The sequence below is a fragment of the Salvelinus sp. IW2-2015 genome, linkage group LG16 (assembly GCF_002910315.2).
Source record: "Salvelinus sp. IW2-2015 linkage group LG16, ASM291031v2, whole genome shotgun sequence".
In the NCBI taxonomy this organism is placed as follows: domain Eukaryota; kingdom Metazoa; phylum Chordata; class Actinopteri; order Salmoniformes; family Salmonidae; genus Salvelinus; species Salvelinus sp. IW2-2015.
Window position 1 is genome coordinate 5,646,397 of NC_036856.1, and position 19,623 is coordinate 5,666,019.

Here is a 19,623-nt window from a genome sequence, read left to right on the forward strand (position 1 = left end):
TTAAGCTAAGAACCAATTGTTTTGCAACACACTGATTAAATCAACGAAGTATCCAAGTCTTTTAAATTAAATGACTTTTGAACCAACATGGAATAGACATTGAATTGATGTCTGTGCCCAGTGAGATGGTTCTGTTTAATCATAGAGAACAAAGAGACATTAACTTCACTAAAACTTTTATTAAAAACAACCATGCATAGAGTTATTTGTCGGGAACATATGATCATGACCCACATTTTTCAAAGTAACATTAAACAGACATTAGAGCGATCAGTGGTGACCCTGTTTTAAGCCCCACATTTTTTGTTTGGGGGGGGGGGGGNGGGGGTCTTGTCTGTTTTGCATGTTATTTTGGCATTAATATATGTCACGTATCAGTTTGCAAACAATGTAAAAAAAAAAAATATATATATAATTGAGTTAATAAAGCTGCATACAAACATGATCTCTTTGTTGCTTTCTTGAGTAAGGCAGCTCCAAAAAGCAGGTGTTTTAGCCTAGCTCAGTGCTTTCTGTGGTGGTGGGGCAAGCCAGCAGAAAATACGGAACGTTGCGCCATGATTGGCTCAGTGTTCTGTCACTCATGGGGACACTACGTTACATTAGAAGTGCCCATACAAGAAGGATCAATGTCATTGGCCACCCATAAAATTACATCAATTCATGTTATATGTACAGTAGCTTTGAATGGACTGCTTTCAAAATCTTAGCTAGCAGTCATCATCATGAATCAAGTCGACGATCTACTGTCAAATCCTTTTTAATCCTTGTCATATGAAGAGAAATAATGAAGAGAAATAATGAAGAGAAATTATAGATGAAACACATCGGCCATTGGACATAAACATTACACAACAAGTTTGAAATCGCAAATTCAACAATGAGTGGTTTGGAAGGAAGGAATCAGTGACAGTGGCTTTGTGGTCCCAAATCTGGGATTAAGGGGCTCTTTTCCAGGTTTAAAATGATAAACATTCAACATTGGCCATGCTGTCAATGAAGCATGATTTATGCCGCGCTCAAAACAACTGTTAACTCGGAACTGCAAAAACCCATGCTTCTACATTGCTTGCTGTTTGGGATTTATGCTGGGTTTCTGTATAGCACTTTGTGACATCAGCTGATGTAAAAAGGGCTTTATAAATTCATTTGATTGGTTGATAATTTGGTCTATTTACCCCTCTTAATTTCACCTACTGTTCTGACTTGGTGCTGCACATGTAGCCTATAACCTGTWTTAGAGAAATGTCATAATCAAAATTTGTAATACTTGTAATAATTGTCTACTTAAATGTCCCCTTTATTTATCCTACGCTTCTGACTTGGTGTACAGGTAGAACACTGTAAAAACTACTAACTACCAAGTGATCTTCGTTCACTTTATCTCCTCATATTCATGTCCCTCTACTTCCTGCTAATTCTCCTTGATCTCAGTGGTGTACACAGGCTGAACCACCACACGGTAGGTGAACTGGTCTGAGTGGCACGGATAGGCCTGGCCCGCAGTGATGTTTGCTGGGATCTGGGCCTGATTGCCGCCATTGACAATTGTGGCAAAATCCTGGACATGGAATACAAACTCCCCTTCACACATCAGGACAACCTTGTTGAGGTAGCGGATGCCGTCCTGATACTCTTGGGGCAACTCCCTGTTATTCTGGGCAGTTAGCGAGACCATCGGCAGCGACGGACAACGGATACCGCTGTTTGAGCATTCATGGTTGTGGATAAAGACCCTGGTGTTCCAGTTTAGCTTTTTGAACAGGGAAAAAAAGGCACTGTTGTGCACAGGGCTGTCAAAGTTGGCACTGAGGCTGTTGAGGTTCTGGCCTGAGTGGGAATACTGTCCGATGTATCGGAACGTGTTGACATCCTTTGAGCTGAAAGTGAAGCTCCATGGCTTGCCAGTGTAGATCCTGGGTGTGTATTCCACCTTTTTAAGGAGGAGGCCCCTAGCTAGCGTCTGCAAGGGTAGTGCATTGAACTGAAAGCCCTGCAACATGCCGGCATTATAACGCTCTTGTTGGTCCATGTACAGTTCAGACTTGGCATTGAGGTTGAACAAATCTTCAGCAGCGATCATGGGAAAACGGATGTGGTCCAAAATGGCGACCTGGTCTTCGTGGGTGGACGAGTTACCCTGTTCCAACACCCAGTCCTCCAAACCCTTTAGGAGGAAGGCCTCATCTGGCACTACCACGTCTGAACGGGCTAGAAGGGTCTTTACTGTGCCCAGGGCAAGACCAGTCCAGGCTGGGGAACGGATCAGTGACTCACAGTTCCAGGCAAGGTAGCGCAGACAGGTTTCCTGCAGAACTGGGTCGCCTGTGTAGACTGAGTACTCGTACAGAGAGGTCTGAGTCTGGAAGGAGGCATCATCGGGGAGCAGCCAGGTGAAGAGCCTCCCTGCCGCCTCCTGAAGCTGCTTCAGACCCCAGTTGGACGCCATCTTGTGGATGCACTGGGCAGAGGACATGGTCACGTTAATTTGCCGCGTGTACAGATACCTGCGGAAGATAAAAAGATTACAAAAATACATGGATTCTCTGCCACAGCAAAGCTTTGCTTTGCAGAACAATATTGTTGATGTAACAGTAACTAGATTAAAGTTTGTTAGCAGGTTAGTGCCACCTTACCTCAGGAAGTCGGTGACATGTGGCCGGCAGTTGAGGCTGACGTCTAGGTTGAGGTTACTGAGGTTCTCCTCTTGTGTGGTGTTTAAGATGGAGGCATTTGGGTCCAGAGTGACAATCAGCTTGTGAACACAGATGGTTTCCACAATGCTGTTTGCAACCCGCACCATGATGTCAAAGTCACAGTCGCGTCCACTGTCAAACAGCGCCCCCATGTGGTTACTGAAGCCTGTGTTGTGGTCCAGGGCGTAGACGCGACTGTTATTCCGAGAAGATTCTGATCAAACAGAACACATTGATTAAGCACATCATATGCTAAATAGCACAAACAGTTTATCAACAAAATATCAGAAATGTATCATATTTTCTTCAAATCCAATAGCCATTCATTGTAAACCTCTTTGAACATGTAACAGTTGTAACGTCTCTATTACATTTACATTTACATTTAGATTAGAATCGCAAAGTGAGCCATGGGCCAATAACTTCAATTATGTCTTTGTGCCTTTCAATGACACTGTGTCTGGTTTCTAGGGCTTTGTGGATCAGTCACTGTGGTCACTGTAGACCTGGGTTCAAATATTATTTAGGGTATTTCAATAACTTTCAAAGACAAGGAGTTGAATATTGGAATGCATTTGGAAATACACTTGGAAAGTATTGGTATGAATTTGAAAATACTCATATATTCCGACTCAAATACCCCCATACATTTGATCAGTTTGGTATTTGAAATCATGTATTTGGAAATAACTATTAGAAAATACCTTAAAATAATAGGCTATTTATAGGAAACTATTTGAAAATAATTTCCAATACTTACAATAGAAGTTGATTCCAGCCACAATACTTGAACATACTAAAATAAGTATTTAATGTAACAAATAATCAAATACACATGTACCTCTTTCACAGACCACACCAGCATCCTCAGCATGTTGACAGTCAGTAACCCCCCAGCCTTTGAAGAGACAGTGGGACAAGTCTTTCTCTGTCCCCTCACAGTTTAGATCATCCATCCAGATAGGACCAGATCCTAAGGCCGGAATACAAACGTGTCACGGGTCTGTGCAAACAAACAGTGCAGACCTCCATTGTATGCTATACACTGAATGTACAAAACATTAGGAACACGTGCTCTTTCCATGACATAGACTGACCAGGTGAGTCCAGGTGAACGCTATGATCCCTTATTGATATCACTTCAATCAATGTAGATGAAGGGGTGAAGACAGGATGAAGAAGGATTTTTAAGCCTTGAGACAATTAAGACATGGACTGTGTATGTGTGCCATTCAGAAGGTGAAAGGGAAAGACAGAAGATATGGTAGGGGTATTGTAGTAGGTGCCTGGCACACCGGTTTGAGTGTGTCAAGAACTGCAACGCTGCTGGGTTTTTCACAGTCAACAGTTCACGTGTGTATCAACAGTGGTCCACCACTCAAAGGACATCCAGCCAACTTGACACAACTGCGGGAAGCATTGGAGTCAACATGGGCCAGCATCCCTGTGGAACGCTTTCGACACCTAGTAGAGTCCACGCCCCGACGAATTGAGGCTGTTCTGAGGGCAAAAAGAGGTGCAACTCAGTATTAGGAAGGTGTTCAAATGTTTTGTACACTCAAGTGTATATGGTTCTGAATGGTGAGGTCATACAGATCTAACCTACCTTGTCCGTATATCCCACCCACCACAGCAGTGAGAGCACCAGGGTAGTTGAGATGGCGACACACCACCTGTGCCTCAGTAATGTCCCAGTTGTCATCACACACGGTCCCCCACTGTCCATTATAGTAGATCTCCACACGGCCCTCCGCGGCCAGCTCACCCCCCACCAGCCTCATGTCCCCATTCTGTACCCCTGAATGGAAGCATTAGAATACAGTCAGTAAGTCAGTCAAATAGTCCCCCAAAAGCACTGATAAATCTGGACAGTGGAAAATCTCCATTGAAATAGCTTTTCAGTCCAAGCCTAGGCTTAACCTGTCTCCGGGAAATGAATTGCACTTGGAAAATCAGTTGTAAGGGTTTCCAGCTGCAGAGGATGACCACTGCATGAACTCACCCACAGACAAGTTGACCATGAGCAGAAGGACACAGGAAATTAGGCAATATTCCCCTGACATGTTTCTAGCCAGGCTCCAGGTGATAAGTATCTGAAAAACATGCGTAACGAAGAATGTTGAGATATAAAAGTAATTAGAACAGAATAGAAAATAATAAAATACAATTTTATTGCCCATTAGTAAGACCAGAAATGTGTCTTCTGACTTTCCCAAAGCCCCCCCAGATCCAGACACACAAACTACGGATGTTAACGGTTAACCTAGCTGTCGAAAATACATCTGACCGGTCATGCTATCAATCTATAGGTTCATTTGCATAATTTAGTAGAATTACATTTGAGTGTGTATTTTCCTTAGTCGTCATGCATCTTATTTATCACACGCGCAGAGCATACAGAGCCTAGTTTGAGGATCAGAATATCCTATCACCTGCCAGAGAGAGAGAGAGAGTAGGTCCTCAATGGAGTGAAAGGTGCTTTTGTAAGCSSAGTCATTGCGCAATAAATAATAACTCTAAATACAATCCCGTGTTAAAAACCTTGACGGCCAAGATTAAAATTAGCTATTTTTATTTCTCAACCCTCTACTCGTACTTAAAGCGCGCCTCCCATTTGCCATTCCAGTGCATAGGGTATAGTCAACCGTAGGCAGGCTATCAGCGTGTCACCCACCACTTTGCAATGTGAGCTTGAGGCAGGAATTGTCTGAAAGCTTTACTTAAAATAATGAGGCATGTCTTACCTTGCTTTAAAGTAGCCTTGAGAAAATCCATCCATAGAAACGAGGCGGCAATTATTTTACAAAGACTTCCTGGTGCCATTAAACAGCATTTCTCTCCTGTTCTATTGGTTTTCATATCAACTTTCTTCATTGTTCAGAAGTCGAAGGCACAATCCTAGTTATATTAGCAACCAATCCTAGTTGTTGTTATAGATTCCCCCTCTTTCGAAGTTTCTAACAGAGATTTCCATCTGTCACATATGGAACCGCTCGCATTAGGTGCACTGTTTTGAACTGTGTTTCCCAGCGAATTCCATTTTTGCAAATGTTTGAAAATTCCTTTTTATTAACTACTTCATTACAGGAGTTGCATGTTCAATAATAGGCTATAGCATTTTGACTGTAAGGCGATAGGCTTGCTATTGTTGCATGTTTCCATTAAGCTCTTAATGAAAAATGTCCGGTCCTTATATGCATTTATTAACTGGGTGCGTCGAGCCCTGAATGCCGATTGGCTGACAGCCGTGGTATATAAGACCGTATACCACAGGTATGACAAAACATGTATTTTTACTGTTCTAATTACATTGGTAAACAGTTTATAATAGCAATAAGGCACCTCTGGGGTTTGTGATATATGGCCAATATACCACGGCTAAGGCCTGTGTCAGGGCACTCCGCGTTGTGGCGTGCGTAAGAACAGCCCTTAGCCGTGGTATATTGGCCATATACCACACCTCCTCAGGCCTTATTTAAGTGATAATGCCCGAGAAGCCGGTGTTTGGAGGATATATTGGCACGGGTGTTGTTAGGCCCGAAACGAAGTCGAGGACAGGCAAACCGTGCCATATATCCTCCAAACACCGGCTTCGAGGGCATTATCACTTTGATACAACGGGTTACCAACATACTCAAATAATGATTGACATATTTTAATTCAATGTTATTTTGATGAATGTATTCATACTATTTCATCCTTCCACAAGATATAGTCCCGAAACAAATCTAGTGTTGCTACCCAAGCCAGCTGGTCGTTCTTTCTATTGGTTAGGTTGCCAGAGATGGGACCCAGTTGTTCAGTCTTTTTGTTCTGTATCTTTGGACGTTTTATTCTGTATCTTTGGACGCGACCCAGTCGTTCATTCTAAATGTTCCATTGCCATACTGGCTGGCAACGTTCTTATCCCTTGCTTGCTAGCTAGCCAACTARGACTAACTACGATCACGTCAAACAGTGCAGGCAGAATAACAACAGTACCTGCATTTGTTTAAGCTGTTTTCTAGTGACATTTGGATACATCCATAACAATGGCMWAACGAGGCACGATTTCACCTGGCATAGAAAATGTGCTCTCTCGTTATGGACACTGTTGTTCAGAGGAGCTAGCTAACAACACAGCTAACACAATAACTTCAAACTGAAACTGCAAACTAGCTGCCCTCCATTCCTTTTACCGTTTTTCAATTGACATTTCTTTGTATATATCCATAAAAATGATGCCAGCTGATTCATGATTTCGACTGTCTGAGAAACGCTGCCTCTCCTCTCGTCTCGACTCCCGACCCCTACACGTTCATTACTATGGGCCAGCTGGAGATCGAATTTGAATATTGAAACAATTTTGCATATGRCGGAGACAGACAGTTTATACTGTTTATACAAATCTTTATACAAATCTCCGCTGTTGAAAACTAAATGTTATTCTAAACGAAATGTGAGATCARGTATAGATGCTTTTTATAGTGGAGATCAAGTTTATAACTTCCCTGCCTAGGCTGATGAGACAGTGGATTGCGCAGTCAGATGGAACAGAGTAATAGGAATATAACGTCATAGATTTACCCAGTGGTAACTTGTGGAATAGACACCGGCTGGAATGCAKAMCAACAGCATCCTTCCAGACACCCTAGACCCACTCCAATTTGCATTCTGCCCCAACAGATCCACAGATGACGCAATCTCAATCGCACTCCACACTGCCTTTTGCCACCTGGACAAAAGGAACACCTATGTGAGAATGCTGTTCATTGACTACAGCTCAGCGTTCAACACCATAGTGCCCACAAAGCTCATCACTAAGCTAAGGACTCTGGGACTAAACACCTCCATCTGCAACTGGATCCTGGACTTCCTGACGGGCCACCCCCAGCTGGTAAGAGTATGCAACAACACGTATGCCACGCTGATCCTTAACACCGGGGCCCCTCAGGGGTGTGTACTTAGTCCCCTCCTGTACTCCCTGTTCACCCACGACAGCTTGGCCAAACACGACTCCAACACCATCATTAAGTTTGCTGACGACACAACAGTGGTAGGCCTGATCACCGACAACGATGAGAAGGCCTATAGGGAGGAGGTCAGAGAATTGGCAGTGCGGTGCCAGGACAACAACCTCTCCCTCAACGTGAGCAAGACAAGGGAGCTGATCGTGGACTACAGGAAAAGGCGGGCCGAACAGGCCCCCATTAACATCGACGGGCTTTAGTGGAGCGGGTCGAGAGTTTCAAGTTCCTTGGTGTCCACATCACCAACGAACTATCATGATCCAAACATACCAAGACAGTCGTGAAGAGGGCACGACAAAACCTTTTCCCCCTCAGGAGACTGAAAAGATTTGGCATGGGTCCCCAGATCCTCAAAAGGTTCTACAGCTGCACCATCGAGAGCATCCTGACCGGTTGCATCACCGCCTGGTATGGCAACTGCTCGTGTAACGGATGTGAAATGGCTAGCTAGTTAGCGGGTACGCGCTACTAGCGTTTCAATCAGTTACGTCACTTGCTCTGAAACCTAGAAGTAGTGTTGCACCTTGCTCTTGCAAGGCCGCGGCTTTGTGGAGCGATGGGTAACGACGCTTCGTGGGTGATTGTTGTTGATGTGTGCAGAGGGTCCCTGGTTCGAGCCCGGGTGGGCGAGGGGACGTACTAAAGTTATACTGTTACATTAGTGTAACGGATGTGAAATGGCTAGCTAGTTAGCGGGTACGCGCTAGTAGCGTTTCAATCAGTTACGTCACTTGCTCTGAAACCTAGAAGTAGTGTTGCACCTTGCTCTGCAAGGGCCGCTGCTTTTTGTGGAGCGATGGGTAACGACGCTTCGTGGGTGTCAGTTGTTGATGTGTGCAGAGGGTCCTGGTTCGCGCCCGTGTCGGGGCGAGGGGACGGTTAAAGTTATACTATTACACTCGGCATCTGACCTTAAGGCGCTCAAAGGGTAGTGCGTACGGCCCAGTACATTGCTGGTGCCAAACTTCCTGCCATCAGTGTCTATAATAATAGCTGGTGTCAGAGGAAAGCCCATAAAATTGTTAGAATCCAGTCACAAAAGTTATAGCCTGTTTTCTCTGCTACTGCACGGAAGCGGTACCAGAGCGCCAAGTCTAGGACCAAAAAGCTCCTCAAAGCTATCTAACCGCTCAAGCCACCAGACTGCTTGAACAATTAATAAAATCGCCACCAGACAATTTACATTGATCCCCCCCCCCTCCTTTTGTACATTGCTGCTACTCGTTGTTTATTATCTATGCAAAGTCACTTCACCCCTGCCTACATGTACAAATTACCTCAACTAACATGTACCCCGCACACTGACTCGGTACCGGTACCCCTTGTATATAGCCTCTTTATTCTTATTGTGTTACTTTTTATTATTATTTTTTACTTTAGTCTATTTGGTAAATATTTCCTTAACTTTTGAACTGCACTGTTGGTTCAGGGTTTGTAAGTAAGCATTTCACGGTAAGGTCTACACTTGTATTCGGGGCCAGTGACAAATAAAGTTAGATTTTATTTGACTTTTAACCAATCAGCATTCGGGATTAGACCCACCCCGTTGTATAACGCTTTAACATTGTATCAGAGAGGAAGAGGCGAAGCGAGACGTTTCGCTCTCTCCAAAATCTATCCAGAACAAGCCCAATGCGTTTCTATGTCTCCTGCCTTCCAGCGGTGGGACGAATACCATTGTTAGGGCACAGAAATACGCATCTCGTCATTATATACAGATCTCTGATAGTATTTTCTGTTGGTAACATAATTTTACTGTTTGGGAAAAAAGTAACCATTTGTTAACCGGTTAATTTTTTAAACCTTTATTTAACTAGGCAAGTCAGTTAAGAACAAATTCTTATTTTCAATGACGGCCTAGGAACAGTGGGTTAAATGCCTTGTTCAGGGGCAGAACGACAGATTTTTACCTTGTCGATCTTGCAACCTTTTGGTTACAACGCTCTAACCACTAGGCTCCCTGCCGCCCGTTAATGGGGGTCAGTTAGTTGACAGCAAAATTGACCGAAATGTGCATTCCTAACACACACTAAAGGAACATCCAGCAATCAAAGAAATTACAAACTGAAATACACACTAAAAACATAATAAAGCCATTGCAGAGGTATACATTACTTCAAATATAAAATCAGAACTACTACTACAAATCTTAAAAAGAAAGACATTTTACACTGTACATTGTTACAATAGTTAACCACTGAGAGCAACCTATTGTCTCGGTCTCTCCTGATCATTGATTTTGCTTGATCACTTATTTTAATTGTTCCCTCCAGTATTATTAGCTTTTTGTATTTCAGTCACATGAATCATTGTACATTCAAATGTTAAAAATAATAATACTCTACCAATTGCCTCGCAGTGCCTTGCAGTTAGTTTCTGGTACCTCTGAATAAATACCCCCGTCGGAGTTGATAATCACTTTTTCTACATAATCCCCTCCCTGCTCGTTCTCGAGGGCTGGCCAAATTCATGAGTTTCGTTTCTTCAGAATGCTCAAATTACATTGAATAAYATATGCATGCATTCCTAGTCCTAGACTACCACATGGTACGACGCAACGCATTCAATGTGCGGCGTCCTATGTAGGTTAAACTGGCTATGATATTCCATGTATTTCGCAAATGTGTTCATGACCAAGCACYCTGGATTCCCAAAATTGCATTGCCACGAACGCTGGATTATAAACGTGTTATTACATCGTTTTTACATATCCTATACATTACTGTGTGGGAATGGGAAGACCCCCATTCCGGGTTAGCTAGCTAAGCAGTTGATTCAAACAACTTGAAAAGCTGTGGCTACCTTATATCATCTAATTMACTAATGAATAGTGATTTGTAGTTCGCGAACAATTCGTTCGTTTTGAACCACATTTTTTACTGATTCGAGAGTCGTGATTCGTCTTTGAGTGACTCGTTCATTTGACCTGTTATTAGTGCTAGCCGCAATGAGTCATAGCAGGATTAACTGTCCGTACCAGTGGACGCGTCATCATAATAACCATTAAACCTAGCCGTCAAACACGAAAATGGTTCAAATAGTTTTTTCACCATTCATTTTTCATATCATGGATTTTACAAAAACTTCAAACTAAGTATGTGTTTAGTGTAGGTTTACTTTGGCGTGATTCGCCAAATTGTAATTCGCTGCGTGACAAATTGAGTTTTATCAATAAATTTGCCCTGGGGTGAAAGTAGATTTAATTTCTTCCCGTTACAGCATATCTATGGGATGAAAATCATGACAAATGTATTCACAAATGTAAATCACCAATCCACAAATGTAAATTACCAATCCACAACTATAAAAACACTTTCCACAAATGTAAATCACTTTCCACAAATGTAAATCACTTTCCACAAATGTAAATCACTTTCCACAAATGTAAATCACTTTCCACAAATGTAAATCGCTATCCACAAATGTAAATTGCTATCCACAAACACAATTCACTATCCACAAACAAACACCTTTTGATTTATATTTGTACATTTTTTATAACTGCAGATATGCATGTTATTTCCAAGTAAAATGACTGCCATAAAGATTTGCACATAGGAGAGATATGTGCAAACATGACAGATATGGCAAACATGGAACTCCATATTTGGAAGCGCTTAGGTCACCTGACTTTTAGCAGCGATTTGACGACAAGAAAAATACAAAAAGTTCTCACACAGAAAAAACATTCTCACCGTAGAAAGCGATTTGTATTCATAGAAAAAATGTTTGTACCCATAGAAAGACATTTCTATAAATCGCTGGCAGACTCTCCCTCAGCAAAAAAAGAAACGTCCCTTTTTCAAGACCCTGTCTTACAAAGATAATTTGTAAAAATCCAAATAACTTCACAGATCTTCATTGTAAAGGGTTTAAACACTGTTTCCCTTGCTTGTTCAATGAACCATAAACAATTAATGAACATTCACCTGTGGAACGGTCGTTAAGACACTAACAGCTTACAAACTGTAAGCAATTAAGGTCACAGTTATGAAAACTTAAGACACTAAAGAGGCCTTTCTACTGACTCTGAAAAACACCAAAAGAAAGATGCCCAGGGTCCCTGCTCATCTGCGTGAACGTGCCTTAGGCATGCTGCAAGGAGGCAGGAGGACTGCAGATGTGGCCAGGGCAATAAATTGCAATGTCTGTACTGTGAGACGCCTAAGACAGCGCTACAGGGAGAGAGGATGGACAGCTGCTTGTCCTCGCAGTGGCAGACCACGTGTAACAACACCTGTACAGGGTCGGTACATCCGAACATCACACCTGGACAGGTACAGGATGGCAACAACTGCCCGAGTTACACCAGGAACGCACAATCCCTCCATCAGTGCTCAGACTGTCCGCAATAGGCTGAGAGAGGCTGAACTGAGGGCTTGTAGGCCTGTTGTAAGGCAGGACATCACCAGCAACAACGTCACTGGACCAGACAGGACTGGCAAAAAGTACTCTTCACTGACAAGTCGCGGTTTTGTCTCACCAGGTGTGATGGTCGGATTGGCGTTTATCGTAGAAGGAATGAGCGTTACACCGGAGGCGTGTACACTGGAGCGGGATTGATTTGGAAGTGGAGGGTCCGTCGTGGTGTGTCACAGCATCATCGGACTGAGCTTGTTGTCATTGGAGGCAATCTCAATGCTGTGCGTTACAGGGAAGACATCCTCCTCCCTCATGTGGTACCCTTCCTGCAGACTCTTCCTGACATGACCCTCCAGCATGACAATGCCACCAGCCATTCTGCTTGTTCTGTGCTTGATTTCCTGCAAGACAGGAATGTCAGTGTTCTGCCATGGCCAGCGAAGAGCCCGGATCTCAATCCCATTGAGCACGTCTGGGACCTGTTGGATCGGAGGGTGAGGGCTAGGGCCATTCCCCCGAGAAACTTGCAGGTGCCTTGGTGGAAGAGTGGGGTAACATCTCACAGCAAGAACTGCCAAATCTGGTGCAGTCCATGAGGAGGAGATGCAATGCAGTACTTAATGCAGCTGGTGGCCACACCAGATACTGACTGTTACTTTTGACTCCCCCCCCCCCCCCCTTTGTTCAGGGACACATTATTCCATTTCTGTTAGTCACCTGTCTGTGGAACTTGTTCAGTTTATGTCTCAGTTGTTGAATCTTATGTTCATACAAATATTTACACGTTAAGTTGCTGAAAATAAAAGTAGTTGACAGTGAGGACGTTTCTTTTTTTGCTGAGTTTAGTATGGTAAACATAATGTTAACCATATGTGTAACCATAGTATGTCCAACGTAAATAATCGAAACCCTGGCCCTAGATTACTCTAAATTTGGAACACTATTGCAGTGAACACCCATTCATCACCCAAATAGTTGAATTAGCTGTGTGATAGCACCACTAAATGGGAAGGATATGTCATACATTGTAAGTGATTATAATCCATCCACTGTCTCATGTTGCACAGACGATGAGCATTAAGGAGACATAAGTATTCCTGAGGCCTCTAACCATTTCCCCAGGAGAGGCATSCAAAAGGTAGAAGGGAGGTGTAGGACATGGGATCAGACTTTGTAACAGTATCGCTTCCGTCCCTCTCCTCGCCCCAACCCTGGTTTGAACCAGAAACCCTCTGCACACATCGACATACCTATCGTCCACAAAAGCCACGGTCCTTCCAGAGAAGGGGAAAAACTACTTCATGGTCTCAAAGCGAGTGACATCACCGATTGAAACGCTATTAGCGCGCACCGCTAACTAGCTAGCCATTTCACACTGGTTACACTCAACCCCCTTTTGACCTCCTTTTCCGCAGCAACCAGTGATCCAGGTCAACAGCATCAATGGAATCAACTTTTATTGGATCACCTTTTTTTCTACAACTACAAATCTCTTTCTACGCATGACAACTTTTTGTCTTTATGGCAGTCATTTTAATTAATAAGACCTTTGGAAATTACCTGAATATCTTCAGTTATAAAAAAAAATCTTATGCAATATATCAATTTACAAATACAAATCAAAAGGTGTTTGTTTGTGGATAGTGATTTACATTTGTGGAAAGTGATTTACGTTTGTGGATTGGTGATTTACATTTGTGAATATGTGATTTACATTTGTGGATTGGTGATTTACATTTGGCATGATATTGATCCCATAGTATGACCTCCCACTCACATGCACCCCAAAAAATGTAGGCGAGACAAAAAATGGCCACCCTCCTATCCCTGCTAAACTAAAATAGGCAAGTGTACAGCAGGGGTCAGTAATAGGTTTTGCCTCGCAAATTTTTTTCTCGGCTATAGGTCAGCAGAACAGAATATATTAGCGGCGTAATTCATAGGCGAATTAAACACAATATTTTACACATCTGGAAAGCAGGCTATATAATCAGTTCAATGTCAATAACATATCCTAATATGTTCGATCTGATTACACTGACCAAATAACCAATATCTCTATTCAATTAGTTTTACATTTCTTTGTGCCATTGATTGTGGAAAAACAGATTGCAATCAAGAGAAGATGTTCTATCAAAATGTCTCAAAAGAAAGGTGGACAATGAAAATAGAAGTTTCAGGGAAGAATGGACAGAGAAACAGGCATTCTTACCATATTTCTCCAATGTCAAACCAGAGTGTCTTGTTTGCAACAAAATGTTTGCTGTTTGCAAATAATTAAATAGCAAAGTTCATGTTTTGTTCAGAATGTCATAGTGAGGAATCAATATATCCCCATATGCATCAGTCGCGTCTTTTGTGGGTATTTTAAAGCTTTGTTTCTAGCATAATGCATCATGGAGTTAAGCATTGTTATAGAACGCTTTATATAATCTGCATGGTTTTTATTAAGTTATTTAAAAATATAAAGCTAACAATAGGTATCATTTTGTCCTTTTCTTTAACAAAGGGTATGGCATACCCTCACTCAATTTGACCCCTGGTTTTAACCAAACACACCAGGCCCTTCCCAGACACAGAGGTATTTAAGGAGTGCATTGTGACAGTATTGGAGGATTTGGCTACCAACCCATCTATTGATAGCATAATTGTGTCTGTCAAACAGGTAGGCCTACCTCTTTTTTTAATAGAACGAAATAGGCTCCAACAAAGCCCTCCTGTTGTTAGTGAAGTCAAATTAAAATTAAGACAATTGTTTAAATGAATTACTTTCAGCACCATTTGCTGTCCAACTCTGATTATGCCGCAGCCTCTCCAAAGCTGATGTCCGCTTGCCTTTTTAGTTGACGTTCTTCACGTACTTTCTCTCTCGCCTCATTAATAAGTTAATGATTTAGTGTCTGTCTTATGTAATACATTTGGTCTCCAGTCTACGGGCTACAGAAAAAGCACAGGCTACTACTCTTTCTACCGTACTCTACATAATGTATCTTCAATTAATTTGATGGAGCATTGGAGAGGCGAGCTGGGCATAGACAAGCTAAATGTTTTGCACCCCTGCCTTTGGCAAAGTGGGCACTGCTTATCATGGGGCGGCATCAGCGCTCACCTGAATAGCCCACATGCCACTGGGTGAGAGAAGTTATCATTTAGGCAGAATAATGTGAGGTGTTATGTGTTGCTGGAGGTGCGTCTTGGTCAGTTTAACTCAGAAACGGCCGCCCTCGTCAAACTGCCGCTCTAGGCAACTACCTAATCCTGCCTAATGGGGCCTCTGATTAGCCGTGGGGCCTAATCATATAATTATATAAAGGGACGGTTTCACAGACAGGGCTTAAGCCAGGAGTAGGCCTTAATGTGTACTAGTTAAACTAGGACATTTAAGTAGCTTTCATGAATGTGGCTTAAATTTGGCTTAGTTAGTCGGAGACTATGGAGTCCTGGAGTAAGGTAAGTAGGCCTAAATGAGAACACCTGGGTTAAGCCTGATTAGGTTAAGTATGAACATATGCTGTTGGTCTAATGGTACTCATAAAAACCCAGAATGGAATAGAAAACACCATTACTGGAGTGAATCTTGAGACAAAACAATGGCAGAGGCAAAAAATAATTTGTTCAAAAAACTTTAGTGCGTATGAAAAAATGCTACTAAAACAAGTTGTCAAACCATCCAGTTATTGAAAGTAAAAACCATACTACTGCTACTGAGCAAAATAAAAAAGAGTGGTTGGGCTGCAATTTGCAGTGAATTCAATGTAAATTCAAATGTAACCACAAGAGTACAACAACTTCAGGTGACATATCATTATTATCAGTATTTCACATATTCATATTTTGGTGACCTCATTTATATTGAATGATATCTGCCTTTATAGACTCTGTGGAAGAACCTTAAACTGGATTTAAAAAMGGAGAATYKAGAGATCAGAAGAGAGTGATTTACTACTGGTGGTGGACCACCAAAAAAGACAAGACTGATGAATTGAGCGACTTGCTGTCTGGAATAATAGAGCACCAGCAACCTCTGGATGGTATACCAGACGATGACCATTTGGACAGTTCAAATGAAGAACTGAGCACAAATGGTACATATACACCAAAGTAAAGTAAATTGGTTACTTCCTTTGGTAAATATATTCCACTGTCTGTGTCAATCTTTACTCTTCGTTCATTCTAAGGACCATATGAGTTTATTTGTGCTTCTAACAGTGATCTTTTTCCAGAGGAAAGGAATCTGAACAGGTTGGAAGAGCCAGTGAACAGTGAGTGTGTACCCTCTACATCTGCTATAGCATCCCTGAGAGAAGATGCTGCCACCACCTTTCAGCAGAGAACAAAGAAGATGACCGTGCATGAAAAGTTAGCCAGAGAATTTCATGAGCATAAAATGAAATATCTGAAGGGAGAACATGAAATGAAAATGAGAATTCTACATGAAGTTGGAAGAGAGAGTTATGATTTAAAAAATATACAGTAATGAGACAATTGTGATTACCAGCCATGGTGAACAATATGTGAAATAATACATGTTTTGTCATTTGGATATTCAAGAGTGAGTGTATTTTAATCAGAGGTGTGGACTCGAGTTACAAATATGATGACTTGCAACTRGACTTTGGCACCAATGACTTGTGACTTGACTTGGACTTGAGCCTTATGACTCGACCTGACTTGATACCCTCCCCAAGCCCAAATATAAAAAATTATGTTATAAAAAAAAGTGTGCAGCGCATCAACTCTTCATTTAACGGATTAGTTTGAATCGGACAGCAGCCAATCAAATTGTGCCAGCTGAGAAAAAGTTGTGCGTGGCAGTGCAGAGGAACGTCGGCAGGTGAATTCAGATGGAGCCCTTGGAAAGATGATACCCCAAATTATTATTATTCAAAGACAGCGCTGTATCAACAAAAAACGGATTGCAACTTGCAAAACATGCGAGAAGAAAATTACAGACGGAGGCGCAACAATTTCCAACTTTGTTCGATATTTGAAGCTGCACAAAGAACGGTAAGTCGTGGCTAATATAGCCGACAGCTATATATTTTATTACTTTACTAGTGTATCATGTAGGCTAACGTAACGTTAAATCAATGAGCCTCCACACAGTCAGTCAGTATGGGAACGTGATCATTGCACCCAAGATTGAGCTACAACTGGCTAGGCAGTTGGTAGCCTAAATCCTGCCTGTTGTTACTGCTGTTCCTTAAACCATTGACATACGTTAGCCTACTGTAACCACACAGAGAGAGAGTGTGTGTGTGTGTTAAGGTTGGGCGATTGTGTACAAGCCTACATCGCCGTATTGCGATCATCGATCACTATTGGYGGGGGGGGGMGTCATTCTCATGGCTACCCATATATTTCCATGGATATATAACATTTATTTGGAAACTAATAAATAGATATTTTCAAAAGCGTTCATGTTTTGCGTAAATGTAATATACTAACTATTACTCGTAAAAAATATGAAATGGTATTACATTTGGTGAAGAACACATTATGACTTGTTTAGGACTCGAAACTCAAAGTTTAGGACTTGAGACTTGACTTGAGTGCTAAGACTTGAGTGCTAAGACTTGAGTGCTAAGACTTGTGACTTGTAAAAGAATGACTTGGTCCCACCTCTGATTTTAATCACCACAAACTACATTTTATACCAGCCTWGGTTTAGTCACTCATTTAATTTTGCTGCACACTATTTGAATTTTGTACAGAACAAACATTATCAAAGCAAAAATAAGCCATAATGAATACATTCCATATTTAAATGCATCTCATCTAGTTGAAGTGCTGCAATGTGAAAGCAACTCTGTGTGCAAGTCCTCGTTGGTCATTGCCTGCCTCAGCCATGGGCACATCTGCTTGATCCTGATCCAGAGCTAGCCACTGACTACACTTTAGCTAGCTAATTAGCAGAGCAGTAGATTAAAAAATAATTTTGTATTATTTAGCCTAGATAATTGTTTGTACAGTATGTCAACTTTGTTGTCTATTTCAGACCTTATAGCATTCTTCAAGGATGAGCATAAGAGCATTAAAAGGGGTGAAGACTGCTATAAATCTGGCCATGTGGAGAAGTGTAGCTATAGTGAGGGGAAGTTTACCAGTTTGGTCAGGGCCAGCATGAGAGATAAAGTTGATCCTGTGTCAGTGATTGTAGCTGTCAGTGGTATAAAGTATTTAAGTAAAAATACTTAAAAGTACTACTTAAGTATTTTTTGGGGTATCTGTACTTTACTATTTATATTTTTTACAACTTTTACTTTACTACATTCCTAAAGAAAATGATGTACTTTTTACTCCATACATTTTATCTGACACCCAAAAGCACTCGTTACATTTTGAATGCTTAGCAGGACAGAAAATGGTTCAATTCACACACTTATCAAGAGAACATCCCTGGTCATCCCTACAGAGTCATTTTCTGTTAAGGTATCTTTACTCTTACTTAAGTATGAGAATTGGGTACTTTTTCCACCAATGGTAGCTATTAAGTTAAGTTTGAGCATCTTAGTTTAGAACGATTTGTTCTAAAACGGCTGTCAACATTCGACAAGGAAAGAACCACAATCAATTACATCATCATTAATCAGATTACCACAGATACCAGACTTAGATGAGTGATAAATCAGTTCTAGAATGTTGTCATTGATGAGAATGAATCTAAAAATCTATTGACATTCAGCCTGTATTGTAGTTTCATGACCAGAGACAAATCTTTAAAGGCACAGTATGTATTTATTCGGTGTGGTATGCATTCACAGAGCCTTGATTTATAAGATCCTTCCCACTATATGATTGATATGTCGCTGCTAAAAAAAGGTCCTCAGARCACAGTCGTTGGATGGGGTGTCGTCTGTAAAGTGGCACACAGATAACYAAGAGGAGGGTATCAAGTCATTCAAAATGCCTATAGGGATGGATGTGCAGGAGTCAGGGCTTTGGGTCATGCGGTCTGGGATCCTGGGTGCCTCACCGGATAGTCTTGTGGGCACCACAGCAGTGGTGGAGGTCAAGTGTCGCTATGGTTATCATGGACACAGTGGGAATTTATATCTGTGGTTTTAAAATAATTTCTTACCCCCTAGTGTCTTACTTGCTGAAGACCCCAGTAATTCCTGACATGGTTATCATGATGAAACTGTGTGAAATRATATCCAATGTTATGTAAGCTAGTTGGACAGAAAAGGGAATATTGTCACCCTATGTGTAATAGCATAGCAAGCAACATAGGCTAATAAAATAAGTGTTATACTAGCCTATTTCATAACATGCATAATATTATACTCATAAAGAGATGACATTGGTGCATACCTTTATCTTTTGCACGTTTCTCCTCTTCTTCTTTCCTTTTTGTCCTAAACTGGGCACCTGATGGCTTAGACCTTTTCTCATCCATTTGTGTTGATTTGGCACCCGAGCATCAATACATTACCCATCCTCCAACACTGTCAACCAAGAGTCAAGACTAAACCAATTCACCTTGGTGGTGTGCAGACTGGTTTTATATTATTCTTAACACAAACCAGAAAAAAATGCAACAATATGTCTGTGAA

At 41.6% G+C, this 19,623-nt stretch overlaps 1 protein-coding gene across 1 annotated transcript; it reads right to left on the bottom strand.

Moving 5' to 3' along the window:
* Window positions 1-159: 159 nt before the first annotated feature.
* On the bottom strand, window positions 160-10,304 carry LOC111975798 (galectin-3-binding protein A). The gene is made up of 6 exons (XM_024004394.2): window positions 10,051-10,304; window positions 4,699-4,789; window positions 4,303-4,494; window positions 3,538-3,669; window positions 2,637-2,910; window positions 160-2,507 (listed from the first exon to the last, which is right to left on the bottom strand). The coding sequence occupies exons 2-6, from the start codon at window positions 4,757-4,759 to the stop codon at window positions 1,415-1,417; spliced, it is 1,752 nt and encodes a 583-aa protein (XP_023860162.1). The 5' UTR covers window positions 4,760-4,789; window positions 10,051-10,304; the 3' UTR covers window positions 160-1,414.
* Window positions 10,305-19,623: the final 9,319 nt, after the last annotated feature.